General features: G+C 43.0%; 2 protein-coding genes across 3 annotated transcripts in view; one reads left to right on the top strand and one right to left on the bottom strand.

Annotated features, from left to right (window-relative positions):
• Positions 1-18,957, bottom strand: part of LOC125454646 (ADP-ribose glycohydrolase MACROD1-like) — an 880,504-nt gene that overhangs the window by 738,455 nt on the left and 123,092 nt on the right. The gene's annotated exons all lie outside the window — the stretch shown is intronic.
• On the top strand, positions 618-17,223 carry flrt3 (fibronectin leucine rich transmembrane 3). Of its 2 annotated transcripts, XM_048535625.2 has the most exons (4): positions 618-930; positions 12,383-13,172; positions 13,625-13,799; positions 14,366-17,223. In XM_048535625.2, exon 4 carries the CDS (start codon positions 14,400-14,402, stop codon positions 16,365-16,367), a length of 1,968 nt encoding a protein of 655 aa, XP_048391582.1. In that variant the 5' UTR covers positions 618-930; positions 12,383-13,172; positions 13,625-13,799; positions 14,366-14,399; the 3' UTR covers positions 16,368-17,223. The 2 variants fall into 2 exon arrangements, with proteins under 2 accessions (XP_048391582.1, XP_048391585.1); XM_048535628.2 differs by lacking the exon at positions 13,625-13,799.

Consider the following 18,957-nt stretch of genomic DNA (forward strand, 5'->3'; position numbering starts at 1 on the left):
TCCTTCTCTCAGAGGGGTGAGAGTCTTTGGAACTCCTTGCTCACAGAGGGCTGTGGGGGGAGACTATGTGCATATTTAAGGCTGGGAATAGATTCCTGATCAGTCGGGGAATCAAGAGTTATGGGGAAAGGGCAGGAAAGTGGACGCGAGGAATGTCGGATCTTATTGAATAGCAGAGCGGGCTCGAGGGGCTCGTGTCCTACTTCTCTTCTATAGAACATAGAACCTTACAGCACAGTACAGGCCCTTCGGCCCTCGATGTTGTGCCGACCTGTCATACCGATCTCAAGCCCACCTAACCTACACTATTCCATGTACGTCCATATGCTTATCCAATGACGACTTAAATGTACCTAAAGTTGGCGAATCTACTACCGTTGCACTATATATTCTGAGTCGAAATATTTTGCAGCATTCTCTCAATTCAGTTCCTTTTCGCTAAGTTAGGTTGTGATGGTACTCATCTAACGTCTCAGAGGACAATCTTATCAAACGTTTTCTTGGGTGTGATCCACTGTTAACACTGTAATTTACCACCCCCTTCCCAAACTCAATCCAGCTTTCACTCCCTCTAGTGTCTATAATGCACTGACTGGGTCTCAGTGTCTCAGCAATTCACTACCAAGGCAAGTCCTGCCTACCCGTGACCTCATCATTCAATTCAACTCCTGGCAGACAAGGCTTTAACTTCAGAATTTCTGGAGCTCTCTCGCTGCCTGACGGCTTACTCCGACCACCCGTTACAACAGCTGAAAATAAGCAAGGCGTGAGGCAAATATATATCCCTCTGCTCTCCTTTCTGTTTCTCCTTTGCTGACTGCTTCGGGACACAGCAAACGAATGCTTCCTCTCTCTCAATTCCTGGTTAACAAGCTGGAATAATTAACTGTTGTGCTCCTAGGATGCGTGAAGTTTCCTCATTTTAACCTGGTAAGTGCTTACGGTTACTTTTAGATACGGCAGGGTGGTTCCTGATATTAGGGCATTTCGCCCCCTCTACCCCTAATTAATAAATTCTCTGAGAAGAATTATCTCTGCAAACGTCCCCATAATAGTGACAGGAAGCCCATGTAAGATTTCAGCACCTATAAAAGGCTGGGCACGGTGTCTGGAAGAAAAGCTTGGGGGTTTGTGCTGTTCCATCGCAGGAATCAGAACCAAGTCCGCTGCAGCTTTGTTCTGAACAGGTTAATGTATCCATCGTTTTGTTTTTGCTCAGTTTCTCTTGCGGCCCACTTTTTAAAAAAGTATACAAACCGTGAAGTTTGTTTTTTTTGAGCCAGAGGCAGATTGCACTGTTTACCATGATCTGACTATCTACCACATGAGAAAAGGCGTCTCAGTCTCATTCTCATACAAATTGAATTCCTTCTCAGTGTATGTCTACCCAAACTGAAAGGCACGCAGGTTTTTAAATAAAATCACTGATGTCTCCCATTCAAATCAAAGTCCTTCTGCGTTCATGACACACGCTAACAGAAAGCAAATTAAAATAAAAGCGAAGAATGCAAATAGCCAGAATGATCCAATGGTGTACTGCAGCATACAAATCATGCAAGTTAAGACTGGCGGCGTCAGAAACAAGCAGGCTGGCAGAAATACTTGGCAATGCTAATTGGATTTCAGTCCTTGTGCTATCAGCGTTCAGTTTGGCTATTCTAGCCATATTACTTCAGCCGTAAAGTTTTGCCTTGCATGACTAGACAGATTGTGGCAATTAAAAAGTCATCGCTACTTAAATGCGTATTTTCAAGCGTAGCTGTGCATAACAAAGCAGCCAGACTCGTGCAGTTGTATTGTCTTGTGATGAATTGAAACTCTCATTTATTTTTTAAAAAATCACCTTTCCTGCGCCCATTTGGCAATCCCAGCCGTGGTTCAGAGAGATGATAATGTGATTGTAAACTTTCCGACTCTGACAAAAAAACAGCAGTAATGTTCTTTTCAAAATGGACAACGGGGCAATGAATTGAGCATCTAGGTCAAAACACACACAGATAAAACCTTAAATCTATTTGCTTAGCATCTGCAGCCTCCGGTTCCAAATTATAAACGATACCCAGCAAAACAGGATAACAAAGTGTGGAGCTGGATGAACACAGCAGGCCAAGCAGCATCTCAGGAGCACAAAAGCTGACGTTTCAGGCCTAGACCCTTCATCAGAGAGCAAAACAGGCACGCTTCCCTGCTGAACCAACATGCATTAACAGGCGAAGTCATCAATATCAGAATGAACTGCACGGCAAATTATGCTAAAACAAAACTAAACTTCTCAACAATTTGTGACTTTTCTGTTTTTCTTAAGAAAAGAAGACAAAAAAAATCTGGAGGTTGCTGTGGTTTCTCTAGACTGCAGGCTTTGTTACAGTTAAAGCAAATAAAGGTAAACGCCAGCAGTAAGCATCTGACCCGAGGATCCCGGGGAACTGGCATCTTGCAGTACCTACCACCCCCAAGTGGGCGAAAGCTGTACAAAAGCAGCTACAGCCATCGTCAACTGAGAAGAAAATAAAATTAGCACTGAAAGAGAATCAAAACAACAGAGCCTTTGACCTTATCTGTGAACACGTCAAATTGAGTGGTTCGATTAGCTAAATGTGGAACAGTTTCCACATCTTTGTAACATTTTAGGTCCCGCAAAATTCCAATGTGAAAAACCAAATGGACAGTATTCAGTTGTGTGTGTTGGAGCTGTATTCCATAGTAATGCACTTGCAAAAGCAATGGTTTGAGATAGCCAGCATTAACTTAAAGCCAGCCGTTTAGCTGAAACCCACGTCCCCCAGCCTTTAAACAAAAAATGATCATTTAACCTAGCACACAAGAGTTGGGCCTCACGATTCTCGTCAGTGTTTGTTTCAAGAGCCCACGATCGCCGTAAATGTTCACAGCCAGGATTAAAATTCTGTTTTCACGCTCGCACAGTTGCTCGAAAGAGTCTAACTAATATTTTACTCAACAACCGGTCTGCACTAAGAAAGCTGCGTGCTCTCTAATGCACGACCATAATATATGGCAGAACGTGAATGACACAAGAAAATGCAGTTTCGGGGGATAAAAAAGTTAATTAGGGAAAAATAGTGAGCTGGACGAAAAGCTCTCACGCATTCCTTCACCCCTCAGTTAACTTCTTTGTAATAAGCAGGCTTTGCGTTTCAAGACTAGTTCAATCTTTAGTGGCTAACACAGGGTAAAAAAAAACATGAGCTGTGACGGAGGATTAGCAGTTTTAATTCGGGGATGGGTGGGAGGGAGTCTGAGGAAACAGTAGCAGTACAGAATATTAACATTCTTTGCTAGCTAACCAGGTTCTTTTTGGTCTGCATGGATAACATATGGAACACATCCTTTGTGGAACCGACACGGATTCGCTGAAGTTCTTTGCTTGCTACGTCCTATTTAAAGTCTGCGAGGGAGGAACAAAAAGCTCCCCTGTAATTGAGGCAACAAACCCAGCCTTTGTTCATAATTCTGACGTTTATAGGTACAAGACTCCTTAGGAACCATGCAAATTGCTCAGAAGACCATAACTGGCACAGAGCCAGCGTCGGAAAACTGGGAGGGAAAGAACTGGCCACAATGGAGAATGCACAAAGTTTGGTCCCGTGTATTCTAAAATCTGTGTGCATATTTTTACAGAGCTACTCTCTGAGAGAGTTCAGTCAAAATCTCCACCGTGTAATTATTCCCGTTGAGCAAAGCAATGTTTTAAAATCCCCTTTGCCAGAATTAATCATGTGTAGCATCTGCTTGTTGAAGACAGATTTGTGTATTTCCCCCCAACTTAGTCACCAGTGCACCCCTTAGAGTTCAAAGCAGAGCGAATAACAGTGGTATGTTAAACCTTTTTGATATGTAATCTACAGCCGTATTATTCAGCAATCAAAACCAATAACATCTCATTGATGATGTTGAATATATTTAGCTGTCAGGTGATCATATTCACGATGAAAACTGAAATTATATTCTGATACAATCTGAGGTGTTGCTTAGTGCACTGACATACCACGCTCCAGACAATTGCTCACCGTTCAGGAAACCTACAAGTCACTCCTTTGTTTGACTCGTACACTGCGATAGCATCTGAAACGATGGTGTACATTTTGTTTTAGAAATGCTCAATTTAACACTGACTTGTAAATTTAATGAAGCATCGTCAGGTCTGTCCATCATTGACTTCTGCACGCAATCAACCTCACAAAGGCGTACTGAAATTAGTTCTATCAAATAAAAAGCACTTAATTCTCCAAATGAAGGGGTCCTGAATCTCTGTACGCACAACCTCGAGTCAGAAGTATTTTGATATGCCAAAAGCCTTCTTCAGTTCTAAGCAAGAGGGTGAACACTTTGAGTAAACGTGAACAAGACAGAGCACAGTAATCTGACAGGCCTGCTCCTTGTGAGCTGTTGGTATTAGGGTTGGTCAAATGAAGAATTAAGCATGGCATCAGATAACAAAACCCTTTGAAAAGCTTCACACAGCTTTCCCAGCAAGCTCAGAATGTGGGAGTTCAGATATCATGGTAGACACTGCTCTCCAGCCACTTTATAATTACAAGAGAAAGATTAAATCAAACGTGCGATCCATGGAGAAAGAAAGCCCGTCCGGAAAGGGTTTCTGCGTTAAAGCTGAACCAGAGCAAGTGTTTCGGGTGATCAGTAGAGATGCAATTAAAGGGAATCGAGTGAAGCACGAGGGGCAGCGAGGGTGATGCTGATAGAGATGAGGAAGGATGCAACTAGACTCTACCGGAGTTCAACCAACCAACATGGCTAGCGCTGCTGCCTCTCAGCACCAGGGACCCGGGTTCGATTCCAGCCTCGGGTGACTGTCTGTGTGGAGTTTGCACATTCTCCCCGTGTCTGTGCGGGTTTCCTCCTGGTGCTCCGGTTTCCTCCCACAGTCCAAAGATGCGCAGGCTAGGATGGATTGGTCATGGGAAACTGCTGTTTTTGTTCAGTGACGTGCAAACTGCGTGGATTAGCCATGGGAAACGCAGGGTTACAGGGATAGGCTGGGGGTGGGGGCGGGGGGTATGGGTGAGATGCTGTTCAGAGGGTCGCTGTGGACTCGATGGGCCGAACGGCCTGTTTCCACACTGTAGTGGTTCTACGACAAAACAGACCATTCGACCCAACCTTTGCAAATTAATCGTTAAAATAGCCAGCTTGGATAGTGTAGATTCCAGGTTATGGCACAAGCAGTATATCGATATGGAGACTGGTACTGACGTGCAGAGCAGCTTAAACCCAGAGCTAACCCAGATGAAATTGAAAAGATCCTTCTGTACCAACAGTATAATTTGTTGGTTAAATACAAACGACAGATCCCCATCAATGGGCACATATTTTTAAAAAAAGCATTTAACAACATTTTAAAAAAACTTCCCACTCCTCTCCTCTGTGGAACTCTTTGATCCGACCCAGTTTCTGTTTGGATGATGTCTTGAAAACAGAATGGACACGTTGGGGCTCTTTTTTGTTATCCTTGACTTCCTCAATGTAGGAGCCCACATTAATCTGCTGCCACTTCAAAAAAAAATGATACTTCACTCTGCACAGTACATAAAAAAAGGAGCTGTTTCGAAGTGAAAATTAATCATACCACTGTGTGATGATTGCCAGTTTTCTAAGCATATTGATGTCAAGCATTCTAACAGGGCTAATAGATCGCACTATTATTAGTTTTGGTCCATATCTATCGCATTGTACCACTTTACATCGCATGAACCACTTGTATTTTGTGAGTGGCCTCATTTACAATTTAGTTATCACGCGTTTACAAAGCATCTCCAGTAAAGTTAAAAGCTTTGTAATGAGAACAACATGTGAGGCTGGATGAACACAGCAGGCCAAGCAGCATCTCAGGAGCACAAAAGCTTTGTAATGAGACCTACCCAAGAGTTGCTTACAAACAACAACGTGAGTCTCGGACAATTTACAAAAAAAAACACAAGTCAAGGCAACTCATCCCTAATTAGCATCTCTAATCATTTCCCTGATGCAGTCATTACATAGTGTAGTTCCATCTCTCTTTGAAGTTGTAAGGCTGTGTAGTGGCTGTTGGAACATTAAATGTACATCAGACAGCCGTTTTCACTGAGATCATTACAATCTTCACATCGTAGTGAGATACAGGCGAGGATAACCACTTGGAAAAACCAAGTGTGGGTATTGTAAAGCATGAAAAACAAAGGGATAGGGATTATTAGTCATTGCCCTTTGAAGTTTTAAAAAGGGACATTTCTGCTTGTGGACACAGGACAATGAAATGTCCCTTTTGATCAATTCCAGTGATCTACAGTGAGGTAGCATTCAAGATTCCTTCAGTTTATCTTGGTTTGTTAAGAAAAGGCTCAATTGTTATTACTTTTATTGAACAAAACATACTTGTATTGTTATTTTCCATCAGACTTTGATAATAATTGAGAGTTTTATTCAAAAATCTACCCTGCACTGGCATGGAGCTTAAAACACCAGAAAATTACTGTTCACTCAAAGTGGGTTCAGTTCCTCTTGTACCAAGGGCTAAGCTAACGACACTTGATGGCAGTGAATTATAAGTGACAGCTTTGGGAAAGGTCAGAGCCAGCCCAGCAGCTGGATTTCCCCACTTCTATATGCTTTGGGTCACTGTAGCTTTTGATGTGCAAAGGCACTCACTGCTGCTGTCACCAAAGAAATAAATGGCAGGGAAGCACATAAAATTAAGAGAAGCCACACTAAGAGGAGTTGTAGGAAAACCAGAGACATTCCAACTAATCCTCGAGTCAGAAATGGTGTCCACTTTCAAAGAGTTGTCACGCCTTTTATGCTGCTGCAACTTGGACAGGAGGGGGAGGAAAATAAAAGGAAATGAGACCTTCAGTACACAAGAACTTAATGAACCTCAGAGCTTTCACCAAAACTGACTCTTTTTACCATTGAATCAACACTTCTGCCAGTGGGGGGTTTGCACAACAAATGTATTTAAAAACAAGCTTGTTTAAAAAGTTAAAAGGAGACTTGAACACCAACAGAGGTTTGGGTGTTTCCAGAATTTTGGCTAGCGTTAGGTACTGCAAAGATAATACAAGCTCACTCTCGTTCTTCTCTCTCCCTTTGACTCAAACACTTCTGGCATAATTTTAAAAGGTTGTCTTCGCCAAACAGCTCAAGCAAGAGCTGTAAATGGATGTTGAAACCCTGTCAACTCATCCCAAGTGCATTAGTTGCTGTTTAGAGCCTTTGATAATATATCAAAAGATTGATTATTCCACAAACATAATCTGCTGTTTAGTTTCTCCCACCAAAAATTGCAACAATACAGCTGTAAGATGCAGAACTGCTGTCTTAAGTTGCATGCAAAGCTTCAGCAGTCTAAAATTGTCAGTGAATAATCTATGGCATTACACTTTCTTTTCAAGTCCATGTAGTACAACATATTTGCATATTTATTGAAAAAAATTAGTACAGACATATATGTGCTGCCATCAAAATAAGATTAAAAAGTGTTGACACCAGAAATTGTCCAGCTTTAAACTGGACAGGTTGTTCCTTGTGATTACACTCCCATAATTAAACAAAGTCCTTTGAAATTTTAATAATAAATTCATTTCTTTTACCTTGTCCAGTTTTCCAAAATCAACAGTAACAGACATACCAAATATCCTCCAAAATCAAATGCTTCGCAAGCCTCAGTCCAAATTCTGAAATTATCGTTCAAACCTTAATTCTATGTTAACTTTGCAGATAATTTGGGATAATACTAGTACAATTCATTAAGCATTTCTAGCATGTTAGATAGCATTTGCAAAGGGAGGCAACCTGAGAAGCATGCAAGATACGAAACTACAGTGAACACAAATGAATCTGGAGCATTTTTAATTAAACAACAAGCTGGAGAGAAACTACAAATTGGACTGAAGTTGATTTTAGGACTCGTGCCAATTAGTGTTTCATTTGGAGTGAAACTGCCACAGGCTCTGGTCCTTTGGCTGGGATTGTGTTGGCAAAACCACTGAGTCCATTGAAAGCTTCTGGTGTACGATGCTTAGAGAAATGCAAGGAGTCTGGCTCCCAATGGGATTATTGTTGGCTGCCGGAGATGCACAGTATCAGATTCACTGAGGCGGGGAAAGCAAGAAACTTGCATCCAGCCTCGGCAATTCTGCAACTTTGCTTTGCGTTGCCATGCTACCATAGGAGACCCGTTCATCAGGAGGAAGTGGCTGGACGTGCCTGTGAAATCACATCTGAGAAGGAACGATATGATAGCAGCTGAAGAAGTTCCCTTCTTCAGTCTCCAGCCTTTGATTGATTGATTGTGCTGGGTCACTAATGCTTAGGGGGAGCAAACACCTAAACTGACTGATTTGCAAGTGTTAGATATTCTTGGGAGGAAACGAGAGGTCATTCTGTTTATTACAGTTTTAAATGCTGGCCACTCCTTTGTTGGAATTGGTAAAGGGCAGTGACCAAGTTTCATCTCTAATGGCTGTTTGTTTTGAGAGTCAACAGCTTCATCTCTCATCAGGTTTCTGGTGTCTGTTATAACGCAACCACTGAAAATGATACAATTCTTTGTGCTTGGCCGTGAGAAGTGCTGTGGAAATGAGGCAGTGCCTCTTGTTTACAGCCAAAGTATCCGGTGTGACTTAAAGAAGTCACTCCAATCGATGGAGGAAATGGATACATGCTCAATTCCTGTCTCTGTCAACCCTTGCAGCTAGCTTATGGGGAAGAGCACAGGGGTATGAGACTTCCGTTGAAACACAGTGAGCTGAATGGCCTCTTTCTCTGCTGTGCCACTGTGACTTAAGTCGTTATTTATTCAGAATAAAAAAAATTCCTAATCCTCAAGAGCTGATGGAAAATATAAACTAAAGCTGGAGATTACATGGTTCTCCATCGTCTGTAATGAAGCCAGAGAAAGATAATACTGGAACGCTATCCAAAAGATTAACCTTTTTTTTCTGTACATGTGATGAACTTTCCAACGTACTATTTTCAATTTACAGCATCCGCAGCATTTTTCTTTCCATTTTGATTATAAAATCTACCAATACATCAAGAGTGATAGAGATTCACATCACAGTAAAAAGCCCTTTGGTCCATCAAGTCTGCACTAGTCAAAAACAACCACTTAACTATTCTGAGACTGTTGGAACTGCAGATGCTGGAGAATCTGAGATAACAAGGCGTAGAGCTGGATGAACACAGCAAGCCAAGCAGCATCATAGGCGCAGGAAGGCTGACGTTTCGCGTCTGGACCCTTCTTCAGAAGAAGGGTCATTTCTGAAGGGTCCAGACCCGAAACGTAAACTTACCTGCTCCCCTAATGCTGCTTGGCCTGCTGTGTTCATCCAGTTCTACATCTTGTTATCTCACCTAACTATTCGAATCCCAATGTCCAGTCGGCCCATAGCTTTGTATGTCTTGGTGTTGTAATTGCACAGCTAATGTTATAAGGGTTTTTGCCTCTATCACCACAGGCAGACACCTTTAGAAAACCATTCCACATTGCAATGCACAGCTAGCTTTTATGCTTAATATTCCTCACAATAAAAGTTGATCAAGAGAGAGGAGGCTTGCACGTTTTGTTTACCTAAACTGCAGGTGGATGCGGAAATCCTGTTGCATAATTTTAAAGAGTGCGGGAGTCATTCCCATTTCCTTGGCCACTGTCAGTGAACAGCATTTACATTATGTCACTGCTGTTTGTGGGAGCTTACTGTGAGCAAATTGACTCTGGTATTTCCTGCGTTATGACAGGGCCCTGGTGAGGCCACACCTTGACTATTGTGTGCACTTTTGGTTTCCTACTCTGAGGAAGGACATTCTTGCTGTTAAGGAATTCCAGCAAAGGTTCACCAGACTGATTTCCGGGATGGCAGGACTGACATATGAAGAAAGACTGGATTGACTGGGCTTGTACTCACTGAAACTTAGAAGAATATGGCGGTGGCGGCAGCAGCGATGGGGGGGTGGGGGGTGGAGATCTCATAGAAACATATAAAATCCTGATGGCACTAGGCAGGCTAGATGTGGGAAGAGTGTTCCCGATGTTGGGGAAGTCCAGAACCAAGGGGTCACAGTCTAAGAATAAGGGGTAAGCCATTCAGGGCTGAGATGAGGAAGAATTTCTTCACTCAGAGAGCTGTGAACCTGTGGAATACTTTCCCACAGGAAGCGGTTGGGGCCAGTTTGTTAGATGTATTCAAGAGGGAGCTGGACGTAGCCCTTGTGGTTAAAGGGATCAAGGAGCATGGGGAGAAAGTGGGAGTTGGACACTGAGATTGCACAATCAATCAGTCTTGATCATACTGAATGGCAGTGCAGGCTCGAAGGGCTGAATGGCCTAACCCTGCACCAATTTTGTATGTTTCCACGACAGTGATTACTGTAAAAAAAATCAATTGACTGGCACATATTTTCTCACTTCCTAAGATCATGAAAAGCAGTCCAGAAATGCAGAGTCTTTTTTTTAAACAGATACATACAGGTCCACTGTCTAATATTTGCCATTCCTACCTGCCCGAGTTTACATTGAGAGCATGGCCATATATGTGAGGTGTCAGATGACTCCCAGTACGGAGGATCCAGTACACCATAATGGTCCAGTGCAAAATAATCAGAGACAACTTTGAGACCTTTATTGGGCAAATACAGTGAAATAAGAATCCACAATGCATTTCAAATAAAGTGAATTTGGTTAAATGGCTTACAATTCCATGTTGAAAACCGGAAGAAACATTGCTGGGTTCATGCATAGCATTTGTTAAAAAACACATATTGTAACATACAGATAGGTATTTTCATATTTCGCAATGCAGCATTCTGCTGATGTATTGATGCATCATTTGGTCTGGACAAATATCTGACATTCTAGAGCAGTGCTTCCCAAACTTTCTCTCCATTGCCCTTTTATTTTTCCACACTTCCCTTTCTGCTTCAGAGCTCACAACTTCACAATCTCAGTTTGCATCTAGAATTGGGCCCTTGGATCCACACTTTGGGAAGCACCATCCTTGGGTTTTCACTGCTGCTGTGTAATGACTCCTGTCAGAAAGCCAAGAACCTTGCTCATGTAGAGTGTTGCACCCGAGATCGTGTCAATAATTCCTCTACGGAGCAAGTTGCCAATACGTAAGATGAGGCAATAAAGGAGATTAAGTAGGCCATTCAGCCCATCAAGTTTTCTCCACCATTCAATCAGATTGTGGCTGATCTGATCGTCTAATAGCCTTCAACTCTGCTACCAGAATGTCTGCTCCCTTGTAACCCCTTCAGGGGAAAGGGAGAAAATAATCCATCATTCTCTGCTTCAGAATTCCTCATTATAATGCTCTAGTGTCTCTTGTTTAAAAAAAACTATACATACAGAAAATTTACAACAAAATTTTATGTGGTCTTGTCAACAGCTCACTTTCCTCAGTGCCCTTTTGAGATTAGCAAGATGTAGATTGGGGCTTTAGGGCATTGGTGAACTTTTAGAGTCAGAGATGCTTATTATTTTTCTCGAAACCAACTGGCAAGCCGTCCTTCAGTCATTTGAGCAGCTTCTGTAAGTATTCTCATTACCCTAGCCCCTTATCCTAGCACCAAACTCCAGTGTTATTCTACACCCCTGCCAACGCATCATGCCCCACATTTCCAGACCAGTTTTAACATTTTTGCAGCCCTCTGTTACTGCCAATTCCATGCTCCGAAGGTTCAAAATTACGTTGTTGCAGCTTGCAAGAGGTCGGGCTAGAGCACTGAAACAGAACAATGTCAATTCTCACAGATCCGGCTTATCACACACTGCAAGGAAAGGGCTATAACTCAATATACAACACAAGACATCCGCCTGCATTTCAAACCCTTGTAAATTATATGTGTTACAACCATAAAATTATCATTACCTACTCAACGTGTAAGCAGTTCACACATATTTTGTAAAGGAACCACTAATATATAAGCATTGTCAGTGATCGTTGGCATAGGGAAACGGGAGCATACAAATCTGCTGCGAACCTCTACTGATATTTATAATCTGTCAAGCAAAGCATTTACCAAAACTATTTTCTGTGCAAACTGCTGATTTAGACTGGCTGTAATTAGTATTTTCTTAAACCACCAATGCAGGATGTTAGAAGGCCAGAAGTCTGCCGAGGAATCACCAAGGGTGATTTCTTTACATGATTAGTACAATTCCCAACCACGGGTGTATTGATACAATAGATATATTCATTATGTAGTAATCAGGCTGTTTTATCCAGCCACTGACACAGTCAGAATTGAATGCCAAGATTAACTGATGCCTGAGGTACAGCTTTCAGTTTTAATTATGTCAAATGCAATTCTATTGAAATTGTGCTTTCGGTCTGCCACCCACTGCCTTTCTTAACTGTATTAACAGGTCAAAATTTGGGAGAAGGAATATTCTCTGAAGAATCCAGCATCCACAAAGAAGGAGGATCGACTGCAGATTTTTTTATCCCAAGGTTATTTTCATTCTTCATCCTTCTCGGTGATCAGGAATACAGTTTTCACCTAAAGGAACTTGGAAGATTTTCTACAATAAAAATGCAAAGGGGCTGAACCAACAAAAAAAATTCTTAGAGCCTCCAAAGAATGGTTTAATGCGCATGATCAGGAATAATCATGTAATATCCCCTTCAACTGAACCACTGCAGATTACCATCAGTTAAGCCCTTGATACATGAATGGTTCCCTTGATGTGTAGTTTGACATTATTTTTGACCACATTGCCACAGGATACAGAAAGAAGCCAAACCAAGTCACAACTCTTGGGGAGAACAACCTTTCCCTAGATCCTATCATGTGTCAACGTTTTTTTACCTCTTTGGGTATGAAGTGAATACTGAAAGGAAGCAAAGTATAACTTCCCCCCACAAGTTAAAGGATTTCCACAAGCACAGCAGGGTGATCTTCTAATGAGCTGACCTGGCCATTGTAAACCTCTCGAGGGTATATTCCCTGCAAGACTGGAGAACCAGTCTGGTGGTCTGGAATGTAAACCGGGATCAGTTGTGTAAACATCGAGGTGACAGGAAATAACCAGCATCCTGGAGGGAGCCAACTGGAACATTATTCCAGGTAGAGGGTGTACCATCTGGACATGTTGAGCTTACATTTCAAGATTTTCCTGCTGCAGGCACAAGATTTTCTGGAATGCACTAACTGTGGTAAGATATCTTCTTTCAGTGCTAATTTAACTATTGGGGATGGCTGGAAACTGCCATTTATGTTAGCTGCATTTTCAGGAAGAGATGGTGGTTTCACTTGAGTTAACCAGTTACTTCCTCTGGAATATTGGTGTGAAATCAGTAAGAGACAAGATTTTTTTAAAAATGCCCATTTGATCCTTCCGGCTTGTACAAATATTATGAGCAAACGACAGAGAAAGGAATCACTGATATGACACAGAGAAGGGCGTTCCAAAAGGGCTTTATATTGACTCAAGCTGGGTTCTGTTCCAAGGTGGAAGCGACAAATGCTGACAGGCGCAGTTTTACTTAAATGCTGCTGAGTGCCACTTTGTAAAAAGCATTAGGCTTCTTCAGCCTAGGCTCCCACTAGACTTGACTTTAAGTGAACACATAGTAACTTATCTTGGTGCTGTTGGTCTCACCTTCAGGAGTGCAAAGAGCCAGGACGCAAGCAAGACCAGACTCAAAGTAGAAACAACTCCGGTCTGTTTCCTTTCGCTGTAGGGAATCAGTACAAATCACAAGACAATCCACAGCCTGTAGTTCCAATCTGAAGATAAGCAACAGCCCTGTTGCTGGTAGAAAACCCATTCCAGGGACAAGGTAGGAGTCTGACCACAAGGATTTCAAAGAATGGGTAGAGCACAGATGTTAGAAAATTTACTGTTGGTTGAAAATGACTATTTAAGGATGATAAAAATAACAAAGAACTGCAGATGCTGGAAGTCGGAAACAAAAATCGAAATTTCTGAAAAAGTCAGCAGGTCTAGCAGCATCTCTTCTGAAGAAAAGCCACTGGACCCAAAACGTTGATTCCAGATATGCTGCCAGTCCCGCTGTTTTTACTTTTAAGGATGTTTAGTTCAAGTTCTTTTTCTTAAGATTGTCAATGTCATTTACCTATCGAAAACCGAAAGAACTGCGGATGGTGTAAATCGGGAACAAAAACAGAAATTGCTGCAGAAACTCAATGGGTCTGGCAGCATCTGTGGAGAGAAAATCAGAGTTAACATTCTGAGGTTCTGGGGAAGGGTCACTGGACCAGAATATTAAGTCCGATTTCTCTTCTCAGGTGCTGCCAGACCTGCTGAGCTTTTCCAGCAATTTCTGGGTTTTTTTATTTTCCAATAGCCCAGTTTATAAATTAAGTATCTCTCCTCTCCCTCCAGAGTTTAAAGAACTGAACTGCCAGGACAATCAAAAATGTCCTCAAACATGATGAGCAAGATTTGGAGTTTCTTCTTGTGGGCTGACGTCGGATTGTTTCTGGCACTGCTGGCACAGTCGGTCACCGTGGAAACGTGTCCCTCAGTCTGTCGGTGCGACAGTGGCTTTGTGTACTGCAATGACCGAGGATTGACATCCATCCCGACAGGAATTCCACCAGACTCCACCACTCTCTTCCTGCAGAACAATCAGATCAATAATGCTGGGATTCCCAGGGAGCTCCTAAACCTAGTGAAGGTGGAAATCATTTACCTGTACAGCAACAGTCTGGACGAGTTTCCCACCAACGTCCCCAGATACATCAAAGAGCTTCATTTGCAGGAGAACAATATACGAGCAATCTCCTTGGACTCTCTATCCAAAATACCTTACCTGGAAAGGCTGCATTTGGACGATAATTCAGTTTCTGCTGTTAGCATCGAAGAAGGTGCTTTTCGAGAGAACAAGGATCTCAAATTAATCTTCTTGTCTCGGAATCACCTCAGCAGCATACCTGTTGGGCTTCCCAGCACCGTTGAGGAGCTGAGGTTGGATGACAACCGCATTGCTACCATCTCGGAGAACGCTCTCGGTCATCTCACAGGGTTGAAGCGTCTGGTGCTCGACGGGAATCTGTTGACCAATCAGGGGCTTCGAGACAAGGTGTTCATGAATCTCGCAAACCTGACGGAGCTGTCGCTGGTGCGGAACATCCTCACCTCGCCCCCAGCTCTACCCGTGGCAAACCTGCAGAAGTTGCACCTCCAGGACAACCATATTAACCAGATCGCCCCCAATGCCTTCTATCACCTCGGGCGATTGCAACGCTTGGACCTGTCGAATAACAACTTAACCCACTTACCTCAGGGAACCTTCAACCGGCTGAACAACCTGTCCCAACTGCTATTGCGCAACAATCCCTGGCACTGCGGCTGCAAGATGAAGTGGGTGAGGGACTGGCTACGCTCACTGCCAGTCGGGGTCAACGTGCGTGGGCTGATGTGCCAGTCACCTGAGAAGGTAAGGGGCATGGCCATCAAGGACCTGGCGGTCACCATGTTTGGCTGCAGAGGTCCAGAGAGCCCTCTCCTAGGCACGCCACCCACTACCACAGATTCAGTCGGGGTCTCTGCCAGCCAGGGTCCCTGGCCTTCTTTTGTGCCCAAGGGACAGGGTGGTGGCGGAAAACCGAACCGCGGCAAAGGCCATCAGCCCACGGTGCCCCCGGGGAATACAGCCGTCCGGATCAACGTGAAGTCTGTGAGCGTGGACACCATTCAAATCACCTGGAAGATATCCCTGCCCATGACCGCACTGAGACTCAGCTGGCTCAAGCTGGGGCACAACCCAGCACTGGGGTCGATTACAGAAACCATTGTGCACGGTGGGAGAAGCGAGTACTTACTCACCGCCCTGGAGCCAGAGTCATCGTATCGGATATGTATGGTTCCCATGGAAACCAGCAATGTCTACCTGTCAGACGAGACCCCAGTCTGCACCGAGACACAGACCGCATCGCTAAAGATGCACAACCCCACGACAACGCTCAACAGGGAGCAAGAGAAGGAACTCTACAGGGGTGCAAGTCTGCCCTTGGCAGGAATCATAGGCGGGGTGGGGGCTCTGATAGTGGTCGCCCTGCTTGCACTGGTGTGCTGTTACATGCACAGAACTGGAACCCCTTTCTCCAAGAGCTGTAGTTACAGCAGGGGACGGAGAAGGAAGGATGATGATTACGCTGAGGCCGGCACTAAGAAGGACAACTCTATCTTAGAAATTCGGGAGACTGCTTTTCAGATGATCCCGATGAACAGCGACCAAGCAGCAAAGGAAGAGTTTGTAATACACACGATATTCCCACCTAACGGGATGAGTTTGTACAAAAACAGCCACAGTGAAAGCAGCAGTAGCAACAGAAGTTACAGAGACAGTGGAATTCCAGATTCAGATCACTCACACTCCTGATAATTGCAGGGACTACTAACTGAAAGCAACTGAGCAAGTCACTGTTCTCCTCGGAAACACTGGATTTAGGAATACTGGAGGAAAGATGACTGTACATTTGCCATATAATTTATATTTAATGAACTTTGTATCAAAAGTTGCAGAATCCAGGTGAATATTGCTGGTTGTGCAGTATGGATGCCAGATCACCAATTGCAATTCTCTATTTTAGTAACTTCTAGTAATTTGTATTTTTTTCTTGATAATCTTAAAAAGATTTAAGAGAATTTAAATTTCCATGTTCTATTGATGGAAGATTGCTTGTCAACTGTGAAAGTGGGTTTTCTTAACAAGTGTTGAGCATTCAAAGACTTTTTTTTAGCCTATTTGAGAATCTTGTAGTTCAAGCACAGGTTCTTTTTCCTTCCCCCTCCCCCCTGCCCCAGCTACTGAGGGTTGGTGTTCTACAGTTAAATAGTACACTTGGTGAAGACAATTTTAATTCCCAATTGAAGAGGAGACTATGTATGTTGTTCATGCCTAAGTGTGTTGCACAGACGTAACTGTAATACCTGAAATATGAAAGTGGATGTCACACATCATTCCAGCTTACAGTCTACATTACCTGCGATTAAGTTTAGACTTTGAGCCACAGATCCCTACGTTGGCACAGTTTAAAACAAAAAAGGTACTTTTTCAAAAAAAATTAAACCAAAGTGCATTGTTAGCCCTTTGGCCAGTCTTGTATGTGCCTTGACCAAATGTTAATTGTATTCAGCATTTTAAAATTCGGGAACTTACTTTTTTTTCTCTCCATACTTGTCAATGAGGAAAAAAAAATGTGGTCTTTCTGCAGAATAAAATGGAACAAAATCAACCACTGTGTTAACGAGTCCACAATTCTGCAAAACCAGCTTGCATTTCTTAGGGGGTGAGTCAAATTATATTGTAAACACAGGGAATCAGTGTCTCCATTTCAGGGGATGTTCTCAGACCACTTGTGGGCCTGAACTCTTTGGAGTGGGATGAGGAGTGACCAAAGGTTTTCTGATAAGGATGTTTATGAACAGGACAAGAGTTGTCTCTTGTGCACAACATACTCTGCCCATTATAAACCAACAGAAGCTGCATCTCTGGGACAATCACATCAGTTGGATCCCCTCCAGTGCTTTCTCTCATCTTGGACAATTAGCCGGACTTGTTGAGTAATAATTTAACTGACTTGCCTCAGGGCATCTTTGATAACTTGGACTGAACAGTCTGGCACAGCTGCTGTGCCTTAACAACCCCTGGAATTGTGGCTGTAATATGACACATTTGACATCTTTGGTTGCGACCTAACCGAGGTCTTGGAGCAGAGCATCCCACCTTTACACCAATCAGTAGAAAACAAAATTCTCAAGGAGACCCATCACAACGTCTTTACGAACATACAAAACAGGAGCAGGAGTAGGCTATTCAGCCCTTTGAGCCCGCTCTGCCATTCAAAATCATTATGGCTGATCACCAAACTCACTCCCCTATTCCCACTTTCTCCCTATACCCTTTGACCCCTTCAGCCCTAAAAACTATATCTAACTCCTTCTTGAAAAACATTCAATGTTTTGACCTCAATCGCTTTCAGTGGCAGAGAATTCCACAAGTAGCGAAATAAAGTATCTTGATGCTCCCACCAGGAGCCACATAGAGTAATATTTGACACTGAGCTAGCCAAGTTGATATCAGACCCAAAGCTGGGCCTAGGAGGGAGGATGTGAGGCAATTTTAAGTAAGAAGAGGGAGGTACTAGAGTCCAAGAGATTAAGAGAGAGAGATCAAAAGCATTAGGCATAGTGGAGCAATCAAAATTGGAAATCCTCAAGAAGCTAGAATTACAGGAGTGCAGATACTTAAGATGATGAGGGGGGCGGGAGATTGTCACCGGGATAGAGAGGGGGAAGCCACTGAGAGATTTGACAGCATGGATGGTCGGACTATTTAACTGGAAGCCAATGTTGGTTAGCAAGCTCAGGGGTAACAGGGAATAAGACTTTGAGCATGTGAAGACCCATGCAGCAGAGTTTTGAATGACTTCAGAGTTATGAAGACTTGAATGTGGGAGACCGGTCAGGAATGAGTTGGAATAGTTAAGTCTAACGAGTCACAAAGGTATAGATGAGGGTTTCGGGCACACATGTTCCGGAGATCAAGTTGGTCATTTTAGTGATGCTGCAGATAAATGATTGGAATCTAATACTGGAATCTACACAAAGGTTGTCCAGCCTGGAACAAAGGAGAGGGATGGAGTCAGTCGCTGAGGAATAAACTCTATAGTTTGCACTGAAAATACTGGTTACTGTCTTTGATTGGAGTAGATCTTTGTACATCCAGCTCCTGGATATCAGTAAAGCAATCTAAGATAGGCAGCTTCATGGATACCGGACTAATGAAGAGACCAGCACGAAACAAATTTTTTTACAATCAATAAGCACATGGAGGTCAAACTTCACACAAAATGGGATGATGAGGTGAAGAACAGTTGTAACATTTAATTGCTGAAATGCTTCCTTGAAGGGCACTATCAATGAAATGTCAACAAAAAAGGGCTTTTTAAAAATCAATATTAACTAGT

The sequence above is a fragment of the Stegostoma tigrinum genome, chromosome 9 (assembly GCF_030684315.1).
Source record: "Stegostoma tigrinum isolate sSteTig4 chromosome 9, sSteTig4.hap1, whole genome shotgun sequence".
NCBI lineage: Eukaryota > Metazoa > Chordata > Chondrichthyes > Orectolobiformes > Stegostomatidae > Stegostoma > Stegostoma tigrinum.

Coding starts and splice junctions, on each gene's coding strand:
- flrt3 (XM_048535625.2), top strand. CDS start 14,400: ATGTCCTCAAACATGATGAGCAAGATTTGGAGTTTCTTCTTGTGGGCT.